The sequence below is a fragment of the Raphanus sativus genome, chromosome 5 (assembly GCF_000801105.2).
Source record: "Raphanus sativus cultivar WK10039 chromosome 5, ASM80110v3, whole genome shotgun sequence".
NCBI lineage: Eukaryota > Viridiplantae > Streptophyta > Magnoliopsida > Brassicales > Brassicaceae > Raphanus > Raphanus sativus.
In genome coordinates, this window is record NC_079515.1 from 317,089 (window position 1) to 328,209 (window position 11,121).

Sequence of the window (11,121 nt, forward strand, 5' to 3'; positions counted from 1 at the left end):
TCCGGCGAAACGAGGGTAGCTTGTCTTGTCGTTTTGGGTTTAATTTGGGTCAGATAGGATGAGTTCCAAAGAGATGATGAAGCTCTCCGTGGATAGTGATGACGACAAGAGAATAAAGTCGAGTTGGTGTTCTCGGGATTTAGTTTCGAGGGGGTGAGTTGGTGGTTCGGATGAGATCTCGGTTAGTCCGATAGATGATTTCTGTGGAGGACCACCGGTGTCTGAAGTGTTAAGGTAGGGGCTGCGCTCTTCGCCGTTGCGGCGCTGTGAAGGTTTCAGCGAGTCCGACAGGTTGAGGCAGTCTTGCGTGTCGTGTGTCTAGGGTTTGCTCTATTGCCCTTGTGTTGGGCCGTCAGCCCATTTTATCTTTTGTTTAAGTTTGTTGTGATCTGGGTCTCGAGCTTGTATGATTACTTATCGGACCTTGTCCCCTTTTAATTAAATTAAACTTGATGGAAAAAAAAAAAAAAAAAATTATAAATATATACATGGTCATATAGTACAACAGTACATGACAACACGATCCATGTATGTACGATCGATACGTAACATTTTTGAACTAGAGCATGTATTAGTTGTTAGTTTTATAATGATACCGGAGTTAATATATTGTTGTTTGATAAAGAACCAGTTATTTTTTAGAATGACAAATTATATGATTAAGCATGGGCTTTGTTTTATTTAATTATAGTGGGAAAGCTGATGTGTGTTTGGTTTTGTAATAGAAAAGGAAGAAGAACGGAGGATGCGTCTTCTAAGTTAAAGAGTATGATCAACTTATAAAAATATAGCGTACTATAGGATGACGGGATATAGTAGCTACATAATCAGTTCCCTGACGTAGGATAATAGAAAGAAACTAATTTCGGTTGGGTTGACCTAATTAAAAGATATTCATTAATTAATATGCTCAGACGCAAGGAGAGAGGCAGAGAGTCGAGAGCCATCCCGTAATAGATAAAGTTGCAGAAAGCTTTAGAATCTGAACTTGCAAAGAAAACTAAAAATATGAGAGCAATATCTTCCTTCAGTTTTTTTTTTTTCTAATGATTTGGGGTTATGAAGGTTATAAACTTGTGAAAATATAAGAGGCAAAAAAATAATAAAAAAAGGATGGATGTGCTTAGTATATAAATAAGGGAGCAGATAAAAAGGGCCAACAAAAGGCCCATATTGACGATAAAAGGAAAGGAAAGAAAAGAAGAAATCTTATCCGGAGAAGTGAGAGTCATAAACCCCTTATCCTCTTTCCATCTCCTTCCTTCTCTTATATCAAAAAAATCATTACATACTTTACTAACTACTACTAGAGAACAAAAAGTTCACAATATCAAATGTCGATGATTCATCAGGGCTGTCACTGAAAATCATTATCTGCCTCTCTTCAAACCCTTTATATTTTTAAAAAATAAAATCTGGAAATGGCGGCATCGTTAGCCTCACTGCCTACGTTTAGTTTGGTGAATGCGTCGAGAAGGAGAATCGAGTCTTATGACTCCAAAAAACGCATCGGAGTTGTTCGTTGTTGTTCCTCAGGCGACATTCAGCAGCAGGTTCTCTTTCTTCCCTTTTTTTTTGTCAATCCTATGGGTTTTTGGGAATTCACTGTCAAACTTTGATTCAAAATCATCATCATCATCATCATTGTGATTGTGATTGTGATTGTGGTGGTGGGTGCGCAGAGAGGGAGATTATTGAGAGAAACTGCGATTTCATTAGCTTTATCGTTGGGTTTGATAGCTGGAGGAGTAGTCCCTTCCATTGCTTCCCCTCCCTATGCCAATGCCAATGCCGCTGCTGCTGCTGCTGCTGCTGCTGCTGCTTACGCCGTAGCAAACCCAGCGATTCCAGAGGTGTCGGTGTTGATATCAGGGCCTCCCATCAAGGACCCAGGAGCTCTGTTGAGATATGCATTGCCTATCGACAACAAAGCCATCAGAGAAGTTCAGAAGCCTCTCGAGGATATCACTGACAGCCTCAAGATTTCTGGCCTCAAGGCCCTCGATTCTGTTGAACGTGTCGGTACCCCCTCTTTTTTTACTTTATATTTTCTGATAAAACATACCATCAGTGATTTTGCCTCTTTTTTTCTTCTGTAGAATGTGAGGCAAGCAAATAGATCACTTCAGCAAGGGAAAAGCATGATTGTGTCTGGTTTTGCTGACTCCAAGAAGGATCACGGTAACCAACTGATTCAACAGTTGGAAGCTGGTATGCAAGACATGCTTCAGATTGTGGAAGATCGGAAGAGAGATGCGGTTTCTCCTAAACAGAAAGAGATTCTCCAATTTGTTGGCGGGTGAGAGAATTTTAAGTCAAAGCCAAATCAATGGTGGTTTTGGATATTAGTAAAAAAAGGGGGGGGGGGGGGGGTTTATTTTGGCTCTCATTTAGACCCTTCCTTCTTCATTGACTGCAGCTGAGATCTTCCTGTCCTGTCGCGCTCTCTGCAGAATTGAAGAGGATATGGTCGATGGCTTCCCTTATCAAGTCCCTGATGAGTACCGTAACATGCCTCTTCTCAAAGGAAGAGCCACTCTCGACATGAAAGTCAAGATCAAGGACAACCCTAACCTCCAGGATTGTGTCTTCCGTATTGTCCTCGATGGTTACAACGCCCCTGTTACCGCCGGGAACTTTGTCGACTTGGTGGAGCGCCATTTCTACGATGGCATGGAGATCCAGAGATGTAAGACATCAATCTTGCCTACCTCACAAATATGTATATATGGGAAATGTTTGTTGATCAACGTATGTTTATTTATTTATTTATTTGGGCAGCTGATGGGTTTGTGGTACAAACGGGAGATCCAGAGGGTCCTGCGGAAGGATTTATAGATCCAAGCACTGAGAAAGTGAGGACTGTTCCTCTTGAGATTATGGTGGCTGGCAAGAAGACTCCTTTTTACGGCTCTACCCTTGAAGTACCTCACCCTTCTCCCAAACATGTATATACTCATATTCACAATAATAGTAATTTTAACATTTGTTCATATGGTTGGACAGGAATTGGGTCTGTACAAGGCTCAGGTTATGCTTCCTTTCAACGCATTTGGAACAATGGCTATGGCTAGAGAAGTCAGACTTCTTTCTCTTCCTTCACATTTGAATATTTATATATATATTCTATATTCTAATTATATGTAATGAAAAACAGGAGTTTGAGAATGACTCGGGATCGAGCCAAGTGTTTTGGCTGCTGAAAGAGAGTGAGCTGACCCCAAGCAATTCCAACATCTTGGACGGTCGTTACGCTGTCTTCGGTTACGTTACTCAGAATGAAGATTTTCTGGCTGATCTTAAAGTCGGTGATGTCATTGAGTCCATTCAAGTTGTCTCCGGTTTAGACAATCTCGTCAACCCCAGTTACAAAATCGCCGGATAGTTGCCAAAACTTTATCGTTAATTTCCCTTTTTATCTGTTCAAGTTTTTTTTAATCTTTGTGAGAGAGAGAGAGAAATTATAAATGTGTATTTTCCGCCTATGAATACTATTGTAACTTGTCTATTTTCTTTTTTCGTTTAAGCTTCGAATTATTGATATGTTCATACTATACTTCAAAGTTCAAACAAAGGAAGAGCACTAGTTTACCTATGTATAATTAACGTTAGACTGTTAGTAGTTACGTTTTGTGTCATGTGTGCATGTAACGTATGAAATTGTTCGATGTACGACATTCATCCTCCAAAATGGGGGAAATAAAACAATACACACAGCTTACTAGCTATATATAAATTAATAAATCCCATATGGCATATACTATAAACTAAATTACCCAATAACTAACTTGTATTAAAAGAAAATTTCTCTAGTTTCAAAATAAGAAAAGTTAATACTAGTAGTGAGACGTGTGACATGATAATATCATATCATATCATGGGCCTCGGTGTCGCCGGAAACAGAAACAGCCTTGTTGTTGATCCGGAGGAATCATTCCTCCGCCCTTTGAAGTATCGATAGCCTCTAACATCGCCACCGCTTCCTCCATCTCCGGCCGCTTATCCGGATTCGCATCCCAACATCTCTTCATCACGTTCGCCAGCGCACTCGGACAACATCTCGGTATCTCCGGTCTCAAATTCTAATTAAAACCAAATATACATAATGTATTCTTTTAGATAATAATAAAATGATTGAAAAAAATAAAAGAACTATGGAAAGGGTAGAAAAGTAATTTAAAAGGACCTGGCGGACGACGGCGGAGGTGACTTCGGAAAAACTGAGGTCGGGATAAGGCATGTCGCAGCAGTATATTTCCCAAAGACATATCCCGAAGCTGTACACATCGCACTTTCTGTTGTATGGACTCCCATTCAACACCTTTTAAAAAAAAAAATTCATTTAGTTCATCACTATCATATTAATAACATCATAAAATGAAGATATAATTATACCTCCGGAGCCATGTAGCCCAAGGTTCCGGTCTCACCGGTCATGTCATTAGGGTTGGAGGCCTCCAGACGCGCCACCCCAAAATCTGCAATCTTTAACGTGCGAGACTTGTCTAAAAGCATGTTCTCCGTTTTCACGTCTCTATGCACTATCTTCTGCGAGTGCAAGTAACTCAACCTAGTAATAATAATCAAATAAATAAATTATTTTAAGAGAATTATATTAACTATGCAATAAAATCATAAACCAAATTTATGTTATGTAATAGTAATATAATATACCCTCGAGCTAGATCAAGGGAGAGTTGGATAACGACTTTGAAGGCGAGTTTGCGGCGGCGACTTCTGATGAGGAAAGACTTTAGAGCACCGCCGGGGCAATACTCTACGACGACGCAACAAACATTACTCGGCATTCCCATGTGACCATTTTCCGTCTGAATGCTCAGCTCCGATGTCCCCATTGCCGCTCCTATGAACTGTTACATATTTCCATTCACACACAAAGAAAACAAATTACGCACGCCAATTATTACTATCTTAATTTAATTCATTGCTGACGTAACTTTGTAGTATTAAACAGAGACATAAACGTATACCTACTTTATATATAGATGTGCATGTGGGTGTAGGAGCTTGGAACGAATATTTACTTGGATTCGGTTAAATTGAAAGACTATATATTAGCAACTCGATATTACGCTCCGGTTTCAGTATTAGTTTCCGTTTTGATATTGGATTATTTGTTCAAGTATCCACCACTATAACGAGACATATATAGGGCATAAGATGGTAAGTGGGTACCTTGGTGACATTAGGATGGTCGAGCTTATGCCAAACAGCAACTTCTTGAGTGAAAGCAGCTCTTAGCGAAGCTATCTCCGCGTCTGACCTGTGTCCCTCTTCTCCCCAGTCTAGTAGTTTCACTGTTTTTTTTAATTTAATAATAATATCTTTATTTATTACCGATATTTAATTTCACACATAAGTTCATTTCTTTGTTTTTCTATTTTAATTGTGTGATAAAGAAAAAGGGAGGGGAAGAACTGCAGAGCTTAATTTCAATGACACTAGTGCATGTTTTATTTACTTAATCGCTTGATTAATAAATCTAAAAGAGAAATAAATATATATATAGAATAAAAAATAAATCGAGAGAGAGAGAGAGAGAGAGAGGTTGTACCGGCCACATCTTGACCATCATAGATACCACGGTGAACAGTACCGAAAGTACCTCTAGCAATCACACTTTTGACAATAAGCTTCGAAGGATCAATCTCCCACTCTCTCCTCGACCTCCCCACCTCTGTGGTTAACTTGTGATTGTTGTTGTAGTTGTTATTATATCCACCAACACCGAGAAGCGGTCTCTGAAACACAAGCTGACGATGTCCAAAGTTGTTTTGGTTATATTTATAATTATCAGCGTTATCTTCACCATCACTCGAGCTCTTCCTCTTCTCCATCGTCCGTGCTCTGCTTAAGTGTCTCTGCAATTGCTCGTCCAAACTCTTTAAATCTATCTGATCCGCTCTCACGTATCCTCCTCCGCCACTCTCCTCCTTCTCCTTCATTTTCTCCGGCAATACCAAATCCTAGTTTACAAGAGATTCGAAAATTGTTTTATTTTTTTTTGCTTAGATTATTTTATTGTATTTCATGGATGCATGGGTTTGTGAATTATGATCCGAGTGCTAAGGAGTTGAACCAAAAAAGGTAGAAAACGGGGAAGTTGTGTTTGTGTTTATTGCAACAAACAACTAAAGAAGAGACTCATCACTCTCTCTTGCATTCGCTCTTCTTATCTGTGATGAGACTTCTCTGAATACTTCATACTCAGCTTTCTTTTAAGACAAACAAACGTTTACACGTGACCACATGGGGTGTCTCAAAAGGCTAAGGCTCGACGTGTGTCGGCTCCATTTCTCACAATTATTTTTAATGGATAAACGCACTCTTATACTGTATTTGTTTGACCGAAAAAACACTTATATTTATCCGGACCGATCTCATCAAACTAATTTTTTTTCTAACTAAAAACTACGAGGAATAACATGAAGTGAAAAAGATTTAAAGAGATCGATTTCCCATCAAACTAATGTTAAAACTTATAAGCAGTTTTAGACCAAAAAAAAAACTTATTACAGTTAATATATATCCATTGTGAAAAAGCCTAAGAACTCTTTGATTACTTCAATCTAATCTGCTGTAATCTTATTCAACACATTAAGTCTACTGGCTATACTTACAATTAAAAAAAAAAAAAAAAAAATATATATATATATTGAAAACTGATATGATTTAAGAATATCTAACATCAAATATATATATAATCATGAACTATCATGTGATTCATGGTCACTTTGCCACTTTCCCAGTTCCCATTTTTTTTCTGTCAACTGAATTTCATTTAGAAAGTCCGGTAAGCACATACTACAAATTGGCATCAGATACAAAAGTCCAAAGAAAACCTAATAAACGTTATAACAAAATAGAGAAACAGTGGCTGCTTCGTGTCTTCCACTTGTTGGTTTTTCATGCTTCAAGAAGACACGTGTCCAAACGCATAATCATCTCACCGGAAACGACGAGCTTGCCGATGTGTTTCCTCCGTCGGTGATGTTCCTGATCGTTCCCCTATCCATCTCTTCTCTTCAAGACTTGAAATCTGATACCAATTGAACTCCATTTTTCACTCAAACCAACGTTTTATGCTTGAAAACCTCAGCTTCCAATAGATGATAACTCGGGGAGAACTCAGAAGATCTGTGAGAAACTTTTGTCGGACCATCAAAGAGATGCCGACTTATCTAAATTTCTATAAGATTCAACCGAGAACAAATCCAACAACACATCTTCCCTTCCTCAAAGAAACTCTACTAAAAGCCTATCATGGGTTCCATATAAAGAGTAGAGATTGACTCTAATTAGAAAAGAGTAAGTGAAATCGCTGGAGAAAGAGAAACCCAAACACAAATGATCGGGATCTGTAATTTGTTGTGAAAGGAAAAGGTTAACTTTATTTGGTTTCAAAAACAGAGAAGGAGAAGATAAAGCTTGAAGAACAATCCAACTCAGTTTTAAAAATACACAACAAAAATCGCATAAAGCGAAGCTTAATCCCCAAAGAAAAAAGTAAATCGCCAAAACGAAACAAAAGTTTCAATCTATCAATTGAAGTTATATCACAACAAAAACAGAACTAAAATGAAATGTAATATGTTAATTGGTTGAAGAGTTTTATCAATAAACTATGAGAATCTTACACTTTTTACATATTAAAATGTTACCTAACATTTGAATCATTTTATAATGTTAAAAAATTAAAGTATAAACATATGTTTTTGACAGTCATATGTTTTAATATTTCCATATATTTCTCAGTGTTAATGAAAATAAACATTTTTTTTTCTGTGGGAACATAAACAAATGAAAAAACAAAATAAACATTTATTTGAAAATTTGATGCATAAAAATTATTTTTTATACGATTCATTTCTAAATAATGTAAAGTATGACTACTATGATGTACATTTAGATAACGGTCTTATTTAGCAAACACAAATCAATAATTTATTTGCTTATTATTTTTACATAATCAAATAAAACAAACAGTTTATTTTTTCCAGTCACACCATTATCTTAAAAATATATGAAACTATAAAACATAGAACTATCTAAACATATTTTTAAACTGTAAGTGTTTAAAATTTTAATGTTTAAAAGATATGAAACTATAAAACATAGAACTATCCAAGCAGAGTACGCTCTTTTTTTTTTTGAAAGTTCGCTCCTTCCTTCTTTTGTTTCGAAAAAAAGAAGCTTTCGTATCATCTTATGTCGTACCTATACGTTAATCATTTTATCACACAAACTAGATCATATCAAATGTAAAATAACCTATGTTAATTAACTCTCTTTGTTTTTCAGAAGAAAAAAGAAAGAAGATTAAATGGGTTTTTAACCAAACAAGATTAGATAGGTACAAGCAGGGAAACAATTTAGCTAGGACCGGATAAGAAAACGACCGGACATAAGCATCAAAATCTAGCTTTGTTTATTAAATTTCACATTTTCCAGTATTGCATAATTGCGTACAGTCTGCAAGTTGTTTCGGATCAAAAGATAAAATAAAAACTTTGCTCCAAAAAAAAAAGATAAAATAAAAACTAGTTCATGGCTCGAATAGATACGCACGTGAAATCTTTGTTCGGCTTCAGTTCATGTGACCAAATATTGAAAAGTATGTGCACTGTGCAGACAGCAATACACGCATCATATAGCATAAACTAGTTGAAAATTAACTATTATAAATTTGGGAAATTTTCAGTTTTACTACAAATTTAATACCAAATTTAATTTACCATTAACGAATAATTATTTTTACAAATATTCTAAATTTGTAACAAAACAACACTAAACTAATTTTTTAAATATTTATAAAACATTTATAAACCTAACTCCAACCTCTTAATACTAAACCCTAAACAATAATCATTAAAGTTTTAATCCAAATATTAGTATATTTTTTGTTGATGATATTTTTGAAAGATATTTAACTTATGGTATTTCTAATAATTTCTTTATAATTTTAAATATATTATATTTTAATTTATATGAAATTAGTGGATTTCCAATTCATTCCATAGTTTGTATTTATAATTTAGTAACAGACCATAGTTTTTTTGGATCATTCTAATAATAGACCATAGTTATCTTAAGTAGTAAACAAATATTTCAAACTTAGAGTTCAAAACATTTAAATTTTTTTTTGTCACGGAAATTTTAATTAAAAATCAAAGAAAATTATTTCGGTCTAGGTTGTAGGCCCAGTCCGAAAACATCCCACTACACTAGAGAGTTTCTGAGGACCGTTTTTGCTAAAAGGTCGGCTTCGTGATTATATTTACGGAAGATATGAAAAACGCAATAAAAACAAATACATAAGAGAGAGCTTGAATATCCACGGTGATTTCCAACAAATTCTTCTTTTGTGTCTTGTTGATAATAGCTCCAATGAACATTAGATTCGGAGATGTGAGATCTCCTGATCTACCGTCATATACAAGATTTCTCTAATCACCAGGGCCTCAACAACCAGCGGTGAGTCGACGAAATCCTATACCATAGAGTCTCGATTGAGGGTGAGTTCCCTTGATCCAACTCGACTGAAAAGAGAGGCATTTCTGGGGAACTCGAGAATTTATCGCGAAAAGGAAAGGAGGGGTTTGAATTTTTCTGTCAGACCAATTTATTTATAGTGGTAAGTGCTTTCAGCCAGTTCTAGTCCTTTTCTTATACAGTTATTGACATTAACACATTCCTCTTTCTTATTGGATGGAGTTGTTTTTTTGAGAAGACCCAAGCTAGTCCAGCCTTATTTCTCGCTGCATCCCAAGCCACATCGGTTATATATATTGTGAAAACACTACACATGTTCTCTGTTGATCGACATCCTGATAGATCCAGTTGTAAATGAGTGATCCACACAGTTGTCTTGCTTTATTGTGCTTGGTTCCATTCCTTCGCCCAAGCTAAGCCCTTTGTGGCTACTTCTTCCGTTTGTGATGTCTTTGCTTCGAAGATGAGAGAGTTGTGATCTTTCTGTAGAGACCAACATATCTAAGGGAGGATGGTATTAGGGACACCATTTGGTGGAAGGCAGATTGTTGTCTGAAGCGAACCACTGTTGCATCAAAAGTGTCATCAGTAGCTATGTGAACTACATATTTGAGGGGGATGTTGAGCCACACCTGCTTCGTGAAAAGGCAAAAGAAAAAGATATGCATTGGAGATTCTATTTCTTGGCATTTAGGACATTTTACATCTGAAATGATTTTTTTTTTCTGAGGTTTTCTCCTAGAAGCAGAGCACCTCGAATAGTGGACCACATGAATAGTTTTAATTTTAGTGAGCATTTTTGTCGAGAGTTTATAAAATTATTAGTTATGTGCACGACGCATTAAAACTGCTAGTGTATAGAAAGAAGGTAGAAAATCTGACGGGCTTCCTGAAAACTTCAAAAGTGGAGAAAGTGAAATCTAAAAGTTCGAAACTTCGAGAGCTGTGTAGGCCATACTGCCAGAAGAGTCATAAATGCCAAATATATATTTTGATTAATAATACTCTATGCAGCATGAATAATATAACACAACTATTTCTGTTATTAATACAATATTACAAAGTGTGACATTCAACCACAATTCACGCCACGACAAAAAATCACAATTCACGCTGCCACAAGTTCCTTACTTTTTTTTTTCTGAAACACATGAAACTTTTGTTTTTGTTTGTCAACCCAAATTGGATTATCTTAATCCAAAAGGTAATTACAAACAATTCAAGACCTTAAATACATTCAGCCCAAGCCCAAGTTAAAGGATAAGGATGAACTCTATCCTTAACACATGTGCACAACGTGTTTGTATCTCAGCCTCCGTCGCTCTCTACATTTTTTATTTTTTTATTTGTTTTCCTAAGGATCTCTCCATGAGAGACTACCAATGCAGATGGCCTTTAGAGTAACTCCAGTGGTGTTACCCACCATTGGAATCTTTAGAAATAAATTAATATTGTTTTTTTTAATTTTTTTTTTGAATAGTTTAGGATTTTAATCATAATTTATATGTATAATCGTGTTACTAATATGGAGTTCTTAGATTTTTTTTTTTTTACCTTAAGAAAGAATAAGTGCACACATATAACAACAACAACAACCAAGAAGATGGA

The 11,121-nt window shown here is 36.0% G+C and overlaps 2 protein-coding genes and 1 long non-coding RNA gene across 3 annotated transcripts; 2 read left to right on the forward strand and 1 right to left on the reverse strand.

Annotated features, from left to right (window-relative positions):
• Positions 1 to 1,214: 1,214 nt before the first annotated feature.
• On the forward strand, positions 1,215 to 3,549 carry LOC108837641 (peptidyl-prolyl cis-trans isomerase CYP38, chloroplastic). Its single transcript, XM_057010653.1, has 7 exons — positions 1,215 to 1,553; positions 1,683 to 2,018; positions 2,100 to 2,299; positions 2,454 to 2,689; positions 2,782 to 2,924; positions 3,007 to 3,078; positions 3,158 to 3,549. Exons 1-7 carry the CDS (start codon positions 1,422 to 1,424, stop codon positions 3,383 to 3,385), a joined length of 1,347 nt encoding a protein of 448 aa, XP_056866633.1. The 5' UTR covers positions 1,215 to 1,421; the 3' UTR covers positions 3,386 to 3,549.
• A 159-nt stretch (positions 3,550 to 3,708) lies between these two features.
• On the reverse strand, positions 3,709 to 6,223 carry LOC130512554 (serine/threonine-protein kinase STY13-like). The gene is made up of 6 exons (XM_057010654.1): positions 5,576 to 6,223; positions 5,197 to 5,318; positions 4,675 to 4,871; positions 4,396 to 4,570; positions 4,187 to 4,321; positions 3,709 to 4,082 (listed from the first exon to the last, which is right to left on the reverse strand). Exons 1-6 carry the CDS (start codon positions 5,964 to 5,966, stop codon positions 3,876 to 3,878), a joined length of 1,227 nt encoding a protein of 408 aa, XP_056866634.1. The 5' UTR covers positions 5,967 to 6,223; the 3' UTR covers positions 3,709 to 3,875.
• A 2,891-nt stretch (positions 6,224 to 9,114) lies between these two features.
• On the forward strand, positions 9,115 to 10,341 carry LOC130512555 (uncharacterized). Its single transcript, XR_008946105.1, has 2 exons — positions 9,115 to 9,655; positions 9,736 to 10,341. It is a non-coding gene; the product is annotated as an uncharacterized LOC130512555 (long non-coding RNA).
• Positions 10,342 to 11,121: the final 780 nt, after the last annotated feature.